This window comes from Phyllobates terribilis, unplaced genomic scaffold (genome assembly GCF_046119375.1).
Source record: "Phyllobates terribilis strain yellow unplaced genomic scaffold, ASM4611937v1 Scaffold_1__5_contigs__length_1240528914, whole genome shotgun sequence".
Lineage (NCBI taxonomy): Eukaryota > Metazoa > Chordata > Amphibia > Anura > Dendrobatidae > Phyllobates > Phyllobates terribilis.
Genome location: NW_027362761.1, coordinates 688,192,559 through 688,211,674, shown reverse-complemented (window position 1 = coordinate 688,211,674; position 19,116 = coordinate 688,192,559). Strand labels below are relative to the sequence as shown.

Genomic DNA, 19,116 nt, shown 5'->3' with positions numbered 1-19,116 from the left:
TAGTCTAATGTGTGACACAATACACCAAAGTTTTGCCTCAAGGACCTTGACATTTTTTTAGGGATTTACATTAAACTGAAGAATCAGGACAAACACCCGAGGTTGTTTTGTATGATTCCCTGATTTAACAATGCGTCATAGTGGACAATGCAGTGGAATGGACCTTAAAATTGTCCCAAGTGAATCCTAAGAAATCCTGACCTTTTTTCTGAGGACACATTCTATAAGTCATCATGTGTCAATTATTCCAGTGGAAACCTTAGTGAACTACTGCCAAACTAGGATGTATGTAAGAATAGTTGGAAAAGTGTTTGAGTCTATGGTATAAACCGCTTTGAAAAGTCGCAAAATGTTTGCACAACGTTTGGTTGTGGAAACATTTTGCGACTTTTGGCATTTTCACGACAATTTTATCCTGCTACGCCAAAATGGGAGGAGATGGGGTGGAATACGGGTGTGACGCCACAGCTGATCTAATTGATAACGAGCTATGGCGTTCCTTCCGCCACAAATCTTACTCTGGTCACTGACTGGAGTAAGATTTGTGCCCAGGCTCACGGAGGCGAACAGCACTTGTCAGACACCTCTTAATGGTCCCACCATGCCCCCCTCGTCAAGATTGGCATTATTCACACCGATCTTGATGAATCAGGGCCATTATGTAAGCTTACTGTTAATCTGAAAAGAATGAATTGTTAGGTAAAAAGGTTCATATTAACTATAAAAGGATTTTCAGTGGCTATACAGTGATGGCCTGTCTGTGGAATAATTGCAGTACTGTACTTTATTTTGATGGTTGTCAGCGAGATGAACTGCCTCTGATGGCCTAACCTACTATCCTAATGTTGGCCATAGACATGAGATATTTGTATGAAGATCATGTCTTATGACCAACACAGACATCTGACCTGTAAGCAAATCTCACCAAGTTTGTTTTGTTTTCCTACCACCTCCCCCTAATACGTGCACGCTTGATAAGGTTTGCGTTCTCAATGGGTGGGAGGAATAAAGACGTGTTTGGCAGCGTCTTATAATCCTTGACAACAAATGTCCAACATGCCTGATCCTTCCATCCTCTGACGTCTGCTGTCAGGAGAGAGTGGGTATATTCTGATACATATGATGTACATTTTTGACTGCCCCCATTAAAATTGTCAGGCTCGGTCTACAGACATCTCATGTGTATAGACTCCATAATGGTGATGAACATTCGTACTCCAGAAAAGTATAAATCTATCTTTTTTGTGTGCTGTAAGTGAACAGGTTTTCTCCTTTTATCATTTTATCAGGAGGAAAAGGCCATCAAGTACATAAGTCCTGGCCCAGTGCTCTGACTGAGGGGGATCTGACTGGAAGCAAGGAATCGACAGGTACGAAACATTAGCACGTGATAGAGTAATATCTACAATATGTACAGTACAGACCAAAAGTTTGGACACACCTTCTCATTTAAAGATTTTTCTGTATTTTCTTGACAATGAAAATTGTACATTCACACTGAAGGCATCAAAACTATGAATTAACACATGTGGAATTATATACTTAACAAAAAAATGTGAAACAACTGAAAATATGTCTTATATTCTAGGTTCTTCAAAGTAGCCACCTTTTGCTTTGATGACTGCTTTGCACACTCTTGGCATTCTCTTGATGAGCTTCAAGAGGTAGTCACCGGAAATGGTTTTCACTTCAGAGGTGTGCCCTGTCAGGATTAATAAGTGGGATTTCTTGCGTTATAAATGGGGTTGAGACCATCAGTTGTGTTGTGCAGAAGTCAGGTGGATACACAGATGGTAGTCCTACTGAATAGACTGTTAGAATTTGTATTATGGCAAGAAAAAAGCAGCTAATTAAAGAAAAACGAGTGGCCATCATTACTTTAAGAAATGAAGGTCAGTCAGTCCGAAAAATTGGGAAAACTTTGCAAGTGTCCCCAAGTGCAGTTGCAAAAAACATCAAGCGCTACAAAGAAACTGGCTCACATGAGGACCGCCCCAGGAAAGGAAGACCAAGAGTCACCTCTGCTTCTGAGGATAAGTTTATCCGAGTCACCAGCCTCAGAAATCGCAGGTTAACAGCAGCTCAGATTAGAGACCAGGTCAATGCCACAGAGTTCTAGCAGCAGACACATCTCTACAGCAACTGTTAAGAGGAGACTTTCTGCAGCAAGCCTTCATGGTAAAATAGCTGCTAGGAAACCACTGCTAAGGACAGGCAACAAGCAGAAGAGACTTTTTTTGGCCAAATAAACACAAGGAATGGACATTAGACCAGTGGAAATCTGTGCTTTGGTCTGATGAGTCCAAATTTGAGATCTTTGGCTCCAACCACCGTGTCTTTGTGCGACTCAGAAAAGATGTACGGATGGACTCTACATGCCTGGTTCCCACCGTGAAGCATGGAGGAGGAGGTGTGATGGTGTGGGGGTGCTTTGCTGGTGACACTGTTGGGAATTTATTCAAAATTGAAGGCATACTGAACCAGCATGGCTACCACAGCATCTTGCAGCGGCATGCTATTCCATACGGTTTGCGTTTAGTTGGACCATCATTTATTTTTCAACAGGACAATGGCACCAACAACACCTCCAGGCTGTGTAAGGGCTATTTGACCAAGAAGGAGAGTGATGGGGTGCTACGCCAGATGACCTGGCCTCCACAGTCACCAGACCTGAACCCAATCGAGATGGTTTGGGGTGAGCTGGACCGCAGACTGAAGGCAAAAGGGCCAACAAGTGCTAAGCATCTCTGGGAACTCCTTCAAGATTGTTGGAAGACCATTTCCGGTGACTACCTCTTGAAGCTCATCAAGAGAATGCCAAGAGTGTGCAAAGCAGTCATCAAAGCAAAAGGTGGCTACTTTGAAGAACCTAGAATATAAGACATATTTTCAGTTGTTTCACACTTTTTTGTTAAGTATATAATTCCACACGTGTTAATTCATAGTTTTGATGCCTTCAGTGTGAATGTACAATTTTCATAGTCAGGAAAATACAGAAAAATCTTTAAATGAGAAGGTGTGTCCAAACTTTTGGTCTGTACTGTACATACAACTGTGCCATGCAATCCGAGTCATCCAGCAGGCATTCTTTTCAAGTAATGATAAATGTTTGTTTTATTTGTGCAGGTTTCCCAGAAAAACTGATCCATCCTATTTCACCCAGAGGAGATGATGAAAATAAAAGACTTTCTTCACTAGAGCAGGGTATTCAATATCTTCACTGGCTTACAGCGCTTTACACTATACTTTACTAGTAAAAAATATGATTATCAGTGACTAAACACTGAATCCTAATTAAAGCAGGCTTCCACCGAAAATGTTAAAATGTCCATTATTTTATTAAATCAGAAATTACAGGGAACTTGTCCCCAGTGCGTTGTTAGTGATGCAATGTGCATCACTAACACGTTATTTTCATTAAAATCGGTGGTAGTATGATGTCCAAAAAGCACTTTATATAGTTAGATTGCACCTGCTCATTTGGTCTTAGGGGTGTGATTCATTTTCTGTTCAGTCATGTGCGTCGCCGCTCACTCAGTTTGATTGATTTCCCTGGAACCCTCTGTAAAATCCCACGCTTGCATCGTGTGTAGCGTGGAGCAGGCCACACTTGCATTGTGTGTAGCGTGGAGCAGGCCATGCTTGCACAGTGTGTAGCGGGGAGGTGCGCATGCATCGTGTGTAGCATGGAGCAGGCCGCGTTTGCACAGTGTGAACTGGGGAGACGCGCATGCATCGTGTGTAGCATGGAGCAGGCCGCGTTTGCACAGTGTGAACTGGGGAGACGCGCATGCATCGTGTGTAGCATGGAGCAGGCCGCGTTTGCACAGTGTGAACTGGGGAGACGCGCATGCATCGTGTGTAGCGTGGAGCAGGCTGCGCTTGCACAGTGTGAACTGGGGAGGCGCGCATGCATCGTGTGTAGCGTGGAGCAGGCCATGCTTGCACAGTGTGTAGCGGGGAGGTGCGCATGCATCGTGTGTAGCGTGGAGCAGGCCGCGCTTACACAGTGTGTAGCAGGGAGGCACGCATGCATCGTGTGTAGCATGGAGCAGGCCGCTCTTGCACAGTGTGTAGCAGGGAGGCACGCATGCATCGTGTGTAGTGTGGAGCAGGCCACGCTTGCACAGTGTGTAGCGGGGAGGCACGCATGCATCGTGTGTAGCGTGGAGCAGACCGCACTTGCACAGTGTGTAGCGCGGAGGCGCGCATGCATCGTGTGTAGCGTGGAGCAGGCCGCGCTTACACAGTGTGTAGCGGGGAGGTGCGCATGCATCGCGTGTAGCGTGGAGCAGGCCACGCTTGCACAGTGTGTAGCAGGGAGGCACGCTTGCATCGTGTGTAGCGTGGAGCAGGCCGCACTTGCACAGTGTGCAGCGGGGAGGCGCGCTTGCATCGTGTGTAGCGTGGAGCAGGCCGCGCTTGCACAGTGTGAACTGGGGAGACGCGCATGCAACGTGTGTAGCGTGGAGCAGGCCGCACTTGCACGGTGTGAACTGGGGAGGCGCGCATGCAACGTGTGTAGCGTGGAGCAGGCCGCGCTTGCACAGTGTGTAGCGGAGAGACGCACATGCATCGTGTGTAGCGTGGAGCAGGCCGCGCTTACACAGTGTGTAGCGGGGAGGCACGCATGCATCGTGTGTAGCGTGGAGCAGGCCGCGCTTGCACAGTGTGAACTGGGGAGACGCGCATGCATCGTGTGTAGCGTGGAGCAGGCCGCACTTGCACGGTGTGAACTGGGAAGGGCGCATGCATCATGTGTAGCGTGGAGCAGGCCGCGCTTGCACAGTGTGTAGCGGAGAGACGCACATGCATCGTGTGTAGCGTGGAGCAGGCCGCGCTTGCACAGTGTGAACTGGGGAGGTGCGCATGCATCGTGTGTAGCGTGGAGCAGGCCGCGCTTGCACAGTGTGAACTGGGGAGATGCGCATGCATCATGTGTAGCATGGAGCAGGCCGCGCTTGCACAGTGTGAACTGGGGAGACGCGCATGCGTCGTGTGTAGCGTGGAGCAGGCCGCGCTTACACAGTGTGTAGCGGGGAGGCACGCATTCATCGTGTGTAGCATGGAGCAGGCCGCGCTTGCACAGTGTGCAGCGGGGAGGTGCGCATGCATCGTGTGTAGCGTGGAGCAGGCCGCGCTTGCACAGTGTGTAGCGGGCAGGTGCGCATGCATCGTGTGTAGTGTGGAGCAGGCCATGCTTGCACAGTGTGTAGCGGGGAGGCGCGCATGCATCGTGTGTAGCGTGGAGCAGGCCGCGCTTGCACAGTGTGAACTGGGGAGACGCGCATGCAACGTGTGTAGCGTGGAGCAGGCCGCGCTTGCACAGTGTGAACTGGGGAGACGAGCATGCATCGTGTGTAGCGTGGAGCAGGCCGCGCTTGCACAGTGTGTAGCGGAGAGACGCACATGCATCGTGTGTAGCGTGGAGCAGGCCGCGCTTACACAGTGTGTAGCGGGGAGGCACGCATACATCGTGTGTAGCGTGGAGCAAGCCGCGCTTGCACAGTGTGAACTGGGGAGACGCGCATGCATCGTGTGTAGCGTGGAGCAGGCCGCACTTGCACAGTGTGAACTGGGGAGGCGCGCATGCATCGTGTGTAGCATGGAGCAGGCCGCGCTTGCACAGTGTGTAGCGGAGAGACGCATGTGCATCGTGTGTAGCGTGGAGCAGGCCGCGCTTGCACAGTGTGTAGCGGGGAGGTGCGCATGCATCGTGTGTAGCGTGGAGCAGGCCGCGCTTGCACAGTGTGAACTGGGGAGGTGCGCACGCATCGTGTGTAGCATGGAGCAGGCCGCGCTTGCACAGTGTGAATTGGGGAGACGCGCATGCATCATGTGTAGCATGGAGCAGGCCGCGCATGCACAGTGTGAACTGGGGAGACGCGCATGCATCGTGTGTAGCGTGGAGAAGGCCGCGCTTACACAGTGTGTAGCGGGGAGGTGCGCATGCATCGTGTGTAGCGTGGAGCAGGCCATGCTTGCACAGTGTGTAGCAGGGAGGCACGCTTGCATCGTGTGTAGCGTGGAGCAGGCCGCGCTTGCACAGTGTGTAGCGGGGAGGCCCGCTTGCATCGTGTGTAGTGTGGAGCAGGCCATGCTTGCACAGTGTGTAGCGGGGAGGTGCGCATGCATCGTGTGTAGCGTGGAGCAGGCCGCGTTTGCACAGTGTGAACTGGGGAGACGCGCATGCATCGTGTGTAGCGTGGAGCAGGCCGCGCTTGCACAGTGTGAACTGGGGAGGCGCGCATGCATCGTGTGTAGCATGGAGCAGGCCGCGCTTGCACAGTGTGCAGCGGGGAGGTGCGCATGCATCGTGTGTAGCGTGGAGCAGGCCGCGTTTGCACAGTGTGAACTGGGGAGACGCGCATGCATCGTGTGTAGCGTGGAGCAGGCCGCGCTTGCACAGTGTGCAGCGGGGAGGTGCGCATGCATCGTGTGTAGGGTGGAGCAGGCCGCGCTTGCACAGTGTGTAGCGGGGAGGTGCGCATGCATCGTGTGTAGCGTGGAGTAGGCCGTGCTTGCACAGGGTGTAGCGGGGAGGCGCGCATGCATCGTGTGTAGCGTGGAGCAGGCCGCGCTTGCACAGGGTGAACTGGGGAGACGCGCATGCATCATGTGTAGCATGGAGCAGGCCACGCATGCACAGTGTGAACTGGGGAGACGCGCATGCATCGTGTGTAGCGTGGAGCAGGCCGCGCTTACACAGTGTGTAGCGGGGAGGTGCGCATGCATCGCGTGTAGCGTGGAGCAGGCCACGCTTGCACAGTGTGTAGCAGGGAGGCACGCTTGCATCGTGTGTAGCGTGGAGCAGGCCGCACTTGCACAGTGTGCAGCGGGGAGGCGCGCTTGCATCGTGTGTAGCGTGGAGCAGGCCGCGCTTGCACAGTGTGAACTGGGGAGACGCGCATGCAACGTGTGTAGCGTGGAGCAGGCCGCACTTGCACGGTGTGAACTGGGGAGGCGCGCATGCAACGTGTGTAGCGTGGAGCAGGCCGCGCTTGCACAGTGTGTAGCGGAGAGACGCACATGCATCGTGTGTAGCGTGGAGCAGGCCGCGCTTACACAGTGTGTAGCGGGGAGGCACGCATGCATCGTGTGTAGCGTGGAGCAGGCCGCGCTTGCACAGTGTGAACTGGGGAGACGCGCATGCATCGTGTGTAGCGTGGAGCAGGCCGCACTTGCACGGTGTGAACTGGGAAGGGCGCATGCATCATGTGTAGCGTGGAGCAGGCCGCGCTTGCACAGTGTGTAGCGGAGAGACGCACATGCATCGTGTGTAGCGTGGAGCAGGCCGCGCTTGCACAGTGTGAACTGGGGAGGTGCGCATGCATCGTGTGTAGCGTGGAGCAGGCCGCGCTTGCACAGTGTGAACTGGGGAGATGCGCATGCATCATGTGTAGCATGGAGCAGGCCGCGCTTGCACAGTGTGAACTGGGGAGACGCGCATGCAACGTGTGTAGCGTGGAGCAGGCCGCGCTTGCACAGTGTGTAGCGGGGAGGCACGCATGCATCGTGTGTAGCGTGGAGCAGGCCGCGCTTGCACAGTGTGAACTGGGGAGACGCGCATGCATCGTGTGTAGCGTGGAGCAGGCCGCACTTGCACGGTGTGAACTGGGAAGGGCGCATGCATCGTGTGTAGCGTGGAGCAGGCCGCGCTTGCACAGTGTGTAGCGGAGAGACGCACATGCATCGTGTGTAGCGTGGAGCAGGCCGCGCTTACACAGTGTGTAGCGGGGAGGCACGCATACATCGTGTGTAGCGTGGAGCAAGCCGCGCTTGCACAGTGTGAACTGGGGAGACGCGCATGCATCGTGTGTAGCGTGGAGCAGGCCGCACTTGCACAGTGTGAACTGGGGAGGCGCGCATGCATCGTGTGTAGCATGGAGCAGGCCGCGCTTGCACAGTGTGTAGCGGAGAGACGCATGTGCATCGTGTGTAGCGTGGAGCAGGCCGCGCTTGCACAGTGTGTAGCGGGGAGGTGCGCATGCATCGTGTGTAGCGTGGAGCAGGCCGCGCTTGCACAGTGTGAACTGGGGAGGTGCGCACGCATCGTGTGTAGCATGGAGCAGGCCGCGCTTGCACAGTGTGAATTGGGGAGACGCGCATGCATCATGTGTAGCATGGAGCAGGCCGCGCATGCACAGTGTGAACTGGGGAGACGCGCATGCATCGTGTGTAGCGTGGAGAAGGCCGCGCTTACACAGTGTGTAGCGGGGAGGTGCGCATGCATCGTGTGTAGCGTGGAGCAGGCCATGCTTGCACAGTGTGTAGCAGGGAGGCACGCTTGCATCGTGTGTAGCGTGGAGCAGGCCGCGCTTGCACAGTGTGTAGCGGGGAGGCCCGCTTGCATCGTGTGTAGTGTGGAGCAGGCCATGCTTGCACAGTGTGAACTGGGGAGACGCGCATGCATCGTGTGTAGCGTGGAGCAGGCCGCGCTTGCACAGTGTGAACTGGGGAGGCGCGCATGCATCGTGTGTAGCGTGGAGCAGGCCGCGCTTGCACAGTGTGCAGCGGGGAGGTGCGCATGCATCGTGTGTAGCGTGGAGCAGGCCGCGTTTGCACAGTGTGAACTGGGGAGACGCGCATGCATCGTGTGTAGCGTGGAGCAGGCCGCGCTTACACAGTGTGTAGCGGGGAGGCACGCATGCATCGTGTGTAGCGTGGAGCAGGCCGCGCTTGCACAGTGTGAACTGGGGAGACGCGCATGCATCGTGTGTAGCGTGGAGCAGGCCGCGCTTGCACAGTGTGCAGCGGGGAGGTGCGCATGCATCGTGTGTAGGGTGGAGCAGGCCGCGCTTGCACAGTGTGTAGCGGGGAGGTGCCCATGCATCGTGTGTAGCGTGGAGTAGGCCGTGCTTGCACAGGGTGTAGCGGGGAGGCGCGCATGCATCGTGTGTAGCGTGGAGCAGGCCGCGCTTGCACAGGGTGAACTGGGGAGACGCGCATGCATCATGTGTAGCATGGAGCAGGCCACGCATGCACAGTGTGAACTGGGGAGACGCGCATGCATCGTGTGTAGCGTGGAGCAGGCCGCGCTTACACAGTGTGTAGCGGGGAGGTGCGCATGCATCGTGTGTAGCGTGGAGCAGGCCGCGCTTGCACAGTGTGTAGCGGGGAGGCGCGCATGCATCGTGTGTAGCGTGGAGCAGGCCGCGCTTACACAGTGTGTAGCGGGGAGGTGCGCATGCATCGTGTGTAGCGTGGAGCAGGCCGCGCTTACACAGTGTGTAGCGGGGAGGTGCGCATGCATCGTGTGTAGCGTGGAGCAGGCCATGCTTGCACATTGTGTAGCAGGGAGGCACGCTTGCATCGTGTGTAGCGTGGAGCAGGCCGCGCTTGCACAGTGTGTAGCGGGGAGGTGCGCATGCATCGTGTGTAGCGTGGAGCAGGCCTCGCTTGCACAGTGTGAACTGGGGAGGTGCGCACGCATCATGTGTAGCATGGAGCAGGCCGCGCTTGCACAGTGTGAACTGGGGAGACGCGCATGCATCATGTGTAGCATGGAGCAGGCCGCGCATGCACAGTGTGAACTGGGGAGACGCGCATGCATCGTGTGTAGCGTGGAGAAGGCCGCGCTTACACAGTGTGTAGCAGGGAGATGCGCATGCATCGTGTGTAGCGTGGAGCAGGCCATGCTTGCACAGTGTGTAGCAGGGAGGCACACTTGCATCGTGTGTAGCGTGGAGCAGGCCGCGCTTGCACAGTGTGTAGCGGGGAGGCCCGCTTGCATCGTGTGTAGTGTGGAGCAGGCCATGCTTGCACAGTGTGTAGCAGGGAGGTGCGCATGCATCGTGTGTAGCGTGGAGCAGGCCGCGTTTGCACAGTGTGAACTGGGGAGACGCGCATGCATCGTGTGTAGCGTGGAGCACGCCGCGCTTGCACAGTGTGAACTGGGGAGGCGCGCATGCATCGTGTGTAGGGTGGAGCAGGCCGCGCTTGCACAGTGTGTAGCGGAGAGACGCACTTGCATCGTGTGTAGCGTGGAGCAGGCCGCGCTTACACAGTGTGTAGCGGGGAGGCACGCATGCATCGTGTGTAGCGTGGAGCAGGCCGCGCTTGCACAGTGTGCAGCGGGGAGGTGCGCATGCATCGTGTGTAGCGTGGAGCAGGCCGCGCTTGCACAGTGTGTAGCGGGCAGGTGCGCATGCATCGTGTGTAGCGTGGAGCAGGCCGCGCTTACACAGTGTGTAGCGGGGAGGTGCGCATGCATCGCGTGTAGCGTGGAGCAGGCCACGCTTGCACAGTGTGTAGCAGCTAGGCACGCTTGCATCGTGTGTAGCGTGGAGCAGGCCGCGCTTGCACAGTGTGTAGCGGGGAGGCGCGCTTGCACAGTGTGTAGCGGAGAGACGCACATGCATCGTGTGTAGCGTGGAGCAGGCCGCGCTTACACAGTGTGTAGCGGGGAGGCACGCATGCATCGTGTGTAGCGTGGAGCAGGCCGCGCTTGCACAGTGTGAACTGGGGATACGCGCATGCATCGTGTCTAGTGTGGAGCAGGCCGCACTTGCACAGTGTGAACTGGGGAGGCGCGCATGCATCGTGTGTAGCGTGGAGCAGGCCGCGCTTGCACAGTGTGTAGCGGAGAGACGCACGTGCATCGTGTGTAGCGTGGAGCAGGCCGCGCTTGCACAGTGTGTAGCGGGGAGGTGCGCATGCATCGTGTGTAGCGTGGAGCAGGCCGCGCTTGCACAGTGTGAACTGGGGAGGTGCGCATGCATCGTGTGTAGCATGGAGCAGACCGCGCTTGCACAGTGTGAACTGGGGAGACGCGCATGCATCGTGTGTAGCGTGGAGCAGGCCGCGCTTACACTGTGTGTAGCGCGGAGGTGCGCATGCATCGTGTGTAGTGTGGAGCAGGCCATGCTTGCACAGTGTGTAGCAGGGAGGCACGCTTGCATCGTGTGTAGTGTGGAGCAGGCCACGCTTGCACAGTGTGTAGCAGGGAGGCACGCCTGCATCGTGTGTAGCGTGGAGCAGGCCGCGCTTGCACAGTGTGTAGCGGGGAGGCCCGCTTGCATCGTGTGTAGTGTGGAGCAGGCCATGCTTGCACAGTGTGTAGCGGGGAGGTGCGCATGCATCGTGTGTAGCGTGGAGCAGGCCGCGCTTGCACAGTGTGAACTGGGGAGGCGCGCATGCATCGTGTGTAGCGTGGAGCAGGCCGCGCTTGCACAGTGTGTAGCGGGGAGGCACGTGACGCGCCCCTGGGCCTGCTGCGTCGCGCGGCATCGCGCGCACGGGGGAGCTTACCCGGATCCGGATCAGATGGGGGTAGTAGTCTCGTGGCGGTGACCCGGTCCGTGCCCAGGGAGTCAAACTGAGTGGCAGCGTTTAGCAGTAGATGTTAGAAATGTTCGACTACGCCACCCGTTGATTGCGGCTATGAGGCCGCCGCTGCAGGGCAGACCGCTGAGGCCGGTGATATGGTTGTGCAGCGTAGATGGTATAACCCCCAACGGGAGGGGTATGGCCTCAGGGCAGCAGATGAGGATGATAGTGGTAGTGATGGTGCAGCAAGGAAGCTCAGAGACGTGTGGTGCAGTTTCAAGGCTTTTACTCACAGGTGTTGCTCCGGTCACTTCGGCCAAGAGTGACCACCCGAGCCGTGCTGCGTCCACCAGGTGCGGGACTCGGCCAACTCCCAGGCAGTTCCGGAGCGTGGTCCTGAGCTCCCCTCTCTTCCTTCCTACTGGCCGTCCTCACCCGGGACCCACCTATGTCCGGCTCCCTCGGGCCTTTTGGTGGCGAAACCTTTCTCGGCTTCCCTGACCCTATGCGTGGTATGCCTTCCTGGTGGATATGGTGAGGGGTCGCGCCAAAGCTTGTCCACGACCTCCGGTTCCTGGCTAAGGATGATTAGTCTCTGCCAGTTTGGGATCCGGTACCCTTTTCTGCCAACCCTTCACCCGTCTTAGTTCACTTGTGGGATCTCAGGGTTCCCTCTGATTGCGTCTCTGGGCCTTTCACTGGGTTTTTCCTCTTCTTCCTCTTTCTCTGCGCTTCAGGCCTGGCCCTGGAGCTGGGCCCAGCCGGAGCCACAGCTCCCTGTCAGCCCTCTCTGGCTGAACTCTCCCTCAACTTCTCCTCAGACTCAACCTCCTGTCTCAAGATGGTGCCCACCTTTATACTCCCTCTGACACCCGAGCCCAGGTGACTAGCACCCAATGGGCTCCTACCAATGCCCAGAGTCCCTCCCCTCTCTGCACCTACACTACTGGGATGTTCCTCCCCCCTCCCCACTCCAGCCAGGGACAGACACTGTCGTACCTGCACATCTACCTAGTGGGAGTACCGTTGTTCTGTCCCCCGGAAATGGGGTGAGTGTAGTGCATGCAGCTAACTGAGCTCAGTCCCACACTCCATCCTTATCCGGGAGTGGAATACCACACCTCTGGTTCGAGGTGCAATACCCCTGTAGCAGCCGAGTCCTCGGGGTGCTACATTCCCCCCCGTTAAATCACAGCACGTCCTCGGGCTGTAAAAGAATAAAACAAAACATACAAAATTTTTAAAATATACACTAACATATGAAACATTATAAAAACATTATCAGAAGATATAACATTACAGGTAACTTTTTAGATTACTATCTTAGCAGCATAAACTTTTGATATAAAACTTTTCCATATAAAGCATTCTTGTTCCTCCGGCCACGGTGCAACTTGTGACCGGGTAAAGTGCAACAGTCACTAGTAGAAAAACAGTTCTTTATAAAACCAGAAGAGGGCGCCTGAAGAAGCGCAACTATTTACAGGGTATGGCCGCTCTCAGTCCTCGGCCAGTGGGGAATAGGGGAATGGCTGCTCACAGTCCTCAGCCTGGTAAGGGATAGGGGCACACAGGAAACAGTTCCTTTAAACAGTTCCACACTAGTCCCAACGGGGACCACACTCTGATTAGCAGCATGTCAAGTACCCTTACGGGAAACTATTTACAGTACTTTATTTGGGCTACTTCCCTTCAGTAGCGGTGTCTTCTCCTTGTCTCCTCCTGAGGATAGTCTTCAGACCCGTCCGGGTCCTCTTGATCTTCCTCCCACTGTAACTCCTCCTCAGTCAGCCGGTGCACGTGAAGGGCGTATGGTCCTTTGGCACACTGGTGCCGGGTGAAGGTGACCTCATCACCCGGGTAGAGGTCACGTCCGCGGTGTCCCTCCGGCAGGTGGCTCTCAACATCCCTGCGGGTAACAAAGACATCGCCGGGGGTTCTGTGATCCCGGATAAAGCCCCAGCCGTGCTCCATTTGAAACTTTATTACAGTCCCGGTGGCGCGGGGACCGTGGGCCGCACGGCGGTTTCGTCGGGTCCGGCTTTTCTGCTCCGCGCTTTGGACCTGCAGCCGCTCCTCGCGGACCCGCCTCTCTTGCCGTTCCCTCTGAAAGACCTCCAGCTGTTGTCAGCAACACTCCTCACGTTGGGCTGCGGCCGCCCGGGTCTCTTGGGTGAACCCCATGAGGTCTTCGCCGGTGGGGTCCCATACAAATTGGGCCTCCTCCAGCGGGAGCGGAACAATTTTGGCGGGTGCCGGAGCCGGGATCAGAGGCTCACACAGAGGCCATTCCTTCCGGAGTCGGGGGTTGACGTACTCCGGTGGCCAAACGAAAGGCAGCCCGTCCGGGCTAGTATGTGGCGCAAACAGATCTTCGCCCAGGGGCAGCACTGTGGAGGTTGAGGGCGCGGTGGGGGCAGGGGCGCCCGGATTCACCAGGCCTTGCGACCAGGCCGGTGGCACTCTGAAGCTGAAGGGTACTGTGGAGACGGCGGCGCCCGGGGGTATTCGGCCTTGCGACCAGGACGGTGGCGCTGTGGAGGTAGAGGGCGCTGTGGAGACTGCGGCGCCCGGGGGTACTCGGCCCTGCGACCAGGCCTAGGGCACTTCCTCTTTTGCCGCGCTCAGGGTCAAGGGGCGTGGCGTACCAGAGGGCGCGACCGCGGCTCCTGCCGCTTGAGGCCTAGTTGGAAGCAGCGGCGGTGCGGCAACGGGCACGGTGAGTGGAACTTCGGGCTCTGCGACGGGGAGCTGGGGCAGGCTTACGGCTATGGGGCACGGGGTGATGACGTCCCCATTACCTGCTTCCATCTCTGCGGCTCCCTCCGCGGCATCGTCTCCGGCCTCCGTTCCTCCTGCACCATCCTCAGGGGCAGACACGCTCCACGTTGCGGGTGGCATCCTCTGCTGGCGGGTTCCAGCCTGCTGGACCATCTCTCTCCTCCACTCGGCCAGTGCTTCTTGCTGTACCCGGGCCATCTTCCGGGCCAAGGCCTCCAGCGCGGTCTGTGCACGCTCCCGATTTCTGGGGAGCTGTGCCAGGATCTCCACCAGGCCTTCTGGGGTGGCAGCCTGCAACATGTTCCGGACCACAGGGTCGGTGCTGATTGACTCTTCCTCCATCTCCGGGTGCGATCTGTCCAGACTCCTCCAGGCCGCACCCATCTTCTCTGTTTTGTTCTGTATCCGCCCCCATTGAGGGTGGTCCCGGGGCAACTTAGTGATTGTCAGTTCCAGGGGCAGCCCTCTCACACTGATGGACATCTCTATCATTGCAGTCTCTGCTGGTGGGGGCGGTTTCCGCTTTTGGCGCCATTCCTGGACCTGGCCCACGATGGGAGGTGGCCTCTTGCCACCCTCTGGCACGCCCATAATGGAGTCCGCTCTGCCAGGGCGGGAAATCGTCTCAGATGGCGGGAATCGTCTCCTTATGGCGGGAAACTCCGTGGATGGCGGGAAAAGGCTGCAGATGGCGGGCAAACGGCGGGAAACGATCCGAGATGGCGTCCGATGGCGGGGACCCTCTGGAATTGGCGGGAGACTCCTTTTTACGGTAAATGTGAACTTTTTTTCAGGCACGCAGTACCCGTCGGTTGCGGGCACGTAATCCTGCCGACTACGCCAAAGTTGACGCGCCCCTGGTCCTGCTGCGTCGCGCGGCATCGCGCGCACGGGGGAGCTTACCCGGATCCGGATCAGATGGGGGTAGTAGTCTCGTGGCGGTGACCCGGTCCGTGCCCAGGGAGTCAAACTGAGTGGCAGCGTTTAGCCGTAGATGTTAGAAATGTTCGACTACGCCACCCGTTGATTGCGGCTATGAGGCCGCCGCTGCAGGGCAGACCGCTGAGGCCGGTGATATGGTTGTGCAGCGTAGATGGTATAACCCCCAACGGGAGGGGTATGGCCTCAGGGCAGCAGATGAGGATGATAGTGGTAGTGATGGTGCAGCAAGGAAGCTCAGAGACGTGTGGTGCAGTTTCAAGGCTTTTACTCACAGGTGTTGCTCCGGTCACTTCGGCCAAGAGTGACCACCCGAGCCGTGCTGCGTCCACCAGGTGCGGGACTCGGCCAACTCCCAGGCAGTTCCGGAGCGTGGTCCTGAGCTCCCCTCTCTTCCTTCCTACTGGCTGTCCTCACCCGGGACCCACCTATGTCTGGCTCCCTCGGGCCTTTTGGTGGCGAAACCTTTCTCGGCTTCCCTGACCCTATGCGTGGTATGCCTTCCTGGTGGATATGGTGAGGGGTCGCGCCAAAGCTTGTCCACGACCTCCGGTTCCTGGCTAAGGATGATTAGCCTTTGCCAGTTTGGGATCCGGTACCCTTTTCTGCCAACCCTTCACCCGTCTTAGTTCACTTGTGGGATCTCAGGGTTCCCTCTGATTGCGTCTCTGGGCCTTTCACTGGGTTTTTCCTCTTCTTCCTCTTTCTCTGCGCTTCAGGCCTGGCCCTGGAGCTGGGCCCAGCCGGAGCCACAGCTCCCTGTCAGCCCTCTCTGGCTGAACTCTCCCTCAGCTTCTCCTCAGACTCAACCTCCTGTCTCAAGATGGTGCCCACCTTTATACTCCCTCTGACACCCGAGCCCAGGTGACTAGCACCCAATGGGCTCCTACCAATGCCCAGAGTCCCTCCCCTCTCTGCTCCTACACTACTGGGATGTTCCTCCCCCCTCCCCACTCCAGCCAGGGACAGACACTGTCGTACCTGCACATCTACCTAGTGGGAGTACCGTTGTTCTGTCACCCGGAAATGGGGTGAGTGTAGTGCATGCAGCTAACTGAGCTCAGTCCCACACTCCATCCTTACCCGGGAGTGGAATACCACACCTCTGGCTCGAGGTGCAATACCCCTGTAGCAGCCGAGTCCTCGGGGTGCTACACACGCATTCATCGTGTGTAGCATGGAGCAGGCCGCGCTTGCACAGTGTGAACTGGGGAGGTGCGCATGCATCGTGTGTAGTGTGGAGCAGACCGCACTTGCACAGTGTATAGCGGGGAGGCGCGCATGCATCGTGTGTAGCGTGGAGCAGGCCGCGCTTACACAGTGTGTAGCGGGGAGGTGCGCATGCATCGCGTGTAGCGTGGAGCAGGCCACCCTTGCACAGTGTGTAGCAGGGAGGCACGCTTGCATCGTGTGTAGCGTGGAGCAGACCGCACTTGCACAGTGTGTAGCGGGGAGGTGCGCATGCATCGCGTGTAGCGTGGAGCAGGCCACGCTTGCACAGTGTGTAGCAGGGAGGCACGCTTGCATCGTATGTAGCGTGGAGCAGACCGCACTTGCACAGTGTGTAGCGGGGAGGTGCGCATGCATCGCGTGTAGCGTGGAGCAGGCCACGCTTGCACAGTGTGTAGCAGGGAGGCACGCTTGCATCGTATGTAGCGTGGAGCAGACCGCACTTGCACAGTGTGTAGCGGGGAGGTGCGCATGCATCGCGTGTAGCGTGGAGCAGGCCACGCTTGCACAGTGTGTAGCAGGGAGGCACGCTTGCATCGTGTGTAGCGTGGAGCAGGCCGCGCTTGCACAGTGTGTAGCGGGGAGGCGCGCTTGCATCGTGTGTAGTGTGGAGCAGGCCATGCTTGCACAGTGTGTAGCGGGGAGGCGCGCATGCATCGTGTGTAGCGTGGAGCAGGCCGCGCTTGCACAGTGTGAACTGGGGAGGTGCGCACGCATCGTGTGTAGCATGGAGCAGGCCGCGCTTGCACAGTGTGAACTGGGGAGACGCGCATGCATCATGTGTAGCATGGAGCAGGCCGCGCATGCACAGTGTGAACTGGGGAGACGCGCATGCATCGTGTGTAGCATGGAGAAGGCCGCGCTTGCACAGTGTGAACTGGGGAGACGCGCATGCAACGTGTGTAGCGTGGAGCAGGCCGCGCTTGCACAGTGTGAACTGGGGAGACGCGCATGCATCGTGTGTAGCGTGGAGCAGTCCGCGCTTGCACAGTGTGTAGCGGAGAGACGCACATGCATCGTGTGTAGCGTGGAGCAGGCCGCGCTTACACAGTGTGTAGCGGGGAGGCACGCATGCATCGTGTGTAGCGTGGAGCAGACCGCGCTTGCACAGTGTGAACTGGGGAGACGCGCATGCATCGTGTGTAGCGTGGAGCAGGCCGCACTTGCACAGTGTGAACTGGGGAGGCGCGCATGCATCGTGTGTAGCGTGGAGCAGGCCGCGCTTGCACAGTGTGTAGCGAAGAGACGCATGTGCATCGTGTGTAGCGTGGAGCAGGCCGCGCTTGCACAGTGTGTAGCGGGGAGGTGCGCATGCATTGTGTAGCGTGGAGCAGGCCGCGCTTGCACAGTGTGAACTGGGGAGGTGCGTACGCATCGTGTGTAGCATGGAGCAGGCCGCGCTTGCACAGTGTGAACTGGGGAGACGCGCATGCATCATGTGTAGCATGGAGCAGGCCGCGCATGCACAGTGTGAACTGGGGAGACGCGCATGCATCGTGTGTAGCGTGGAGAAGGCCGCGCTTACACAGTGTGTAGCGGGGAGGTGCGCATGCATCGTGTGTAGCGTGGAGCAGGCCATGCTTGCACAGTGTGTAGCAGGGAGGCACGCTTGCATCGTGTGTAGCGTGGAGCAGGCCGCGCTTGCACAGTGTGTAGCGGGGAGGCCCGCTTGCATCGTGTGTAGTGTGGAGCAGGCCATGCTTGCACAGTGTGTAGCGGGGAGGTGCGCATCTATCGTGTGTAGCGTGGAGCAGGCCGCGTTTGCACAGTGTGAACTGGGGAGACGCGCATGCATCGTGTGTAGCGTGGAGCAGGCCGCGCTTGCACAGTGTGAACTGGGGAGGCGCGCATGCATCGTGTGTAGCGTGGAGCAGGCCGCGCTTGCACAGTGTGTAGCGGAGAGACGCACATGCATCGTGTGTAGCGTGGAGCAGGCCGCGCTTACACAGTGTGTAGCGGGGAGGCACGCATGCATCGTGTGTAGCGTGGAGCAGGCCGCGCTTGCACAGTGTGTAGCGGGGAGGTGCGCATGCATCGTGTGTAGCGTGGAGCAGGCCGCGCTTGCACAGGGTGTAGCGGGGAGGCGCGCATGCATCGTGTGTAGCGTGGAGCAGGCCGCACTCGCACAGTGTGCAGCGGGGAGGCGCGCATGCATCGTGTGTAGCGTGGAGCAGGCCGCGCATGCACAGTGTGAACTGGGGAGACGCGCATGCATCGTGTGTAGCGTGGAGACGGCCGCGCTTACACAGTGTGTAGCGGGGAGATGCGCATGCATCGTGTGTAGCGTGGAGCAGGCCATGCTTGCACAGTGTGTAGCGGGGAGGCACGCTTGCATCGTGTGTAGCGTGGAGCAGGCCGCGCTTGCACAGTGTGTAGCTGGGAGGCCCGATTGCATCGTTTGTAGTGTGGAGCAGGCCATGCTTGCACAGTGTGTAGCGGGGAGGTGCGCATGCATCATTTGTAGCGTGGAGCAGGCCGCGTTTGCACAGTGTGAACTGGGGAGACGCGCATGCATCGTGTGTAGCGTGGAGCAGGCCGCGCTTGCACAGTGTGAACTGGGGAGGCGCGCATGCATCGTGTGTAGCGTGGAGCAGGCCGTGCTTACACAGTGTGTAGCGGGGAGGCACGCATGCATCGTGTGTAGCGTGGAGCAGGCCGCGCTTGCACAGTGTGCAGCGGGGAGGTGCGCATGCATCGTGTATAGCGTGGAGCAGGCCGCGCTTGCACAGTGTGTAGCGGGGAGGTGCACATGCATCGTGTGTAGCGTGGAGCAGGCCGCGCTTGCACAGGTTGTAGCGGGGAGGCGCGCATGCATCGTGTGTAGCGTGGAGCAGGCCGCACTCGCACAGTGTGCAGCGGGGAGGCGCGCATGCATTGTGTGTAGCGTGGAGCAGGCCG

The 19,116-nt window shown here is 57.8% G+C and overlaps 1 protein-coding gene across 1 annotated transcript in view; it reads left to right on the top strand.

The window, feature by feature from the left end:
- The window catches only part of ARHGAP45 (Rho GTPase activating protein 45), a 290,624-nt gene that overhangs the window by 212,061 nt on the left and 59,447 nt on the right, over positions 1–19,116 (top strand). Inside the window, exons 15-16 of the mRNA XM_073685385.1 lie at positions 1,290–1,370; positions 3,127–3,204. Of these exons, the coding sequence (XP_073541486.1) occupies positions 1,290–1,370; positions 3,127–3,204 (159 nt within the window). The remainder of the gene's footprint in view (positions 1–1,289; positions 1,371–3,126; positions 3,205–19,116) is intronic.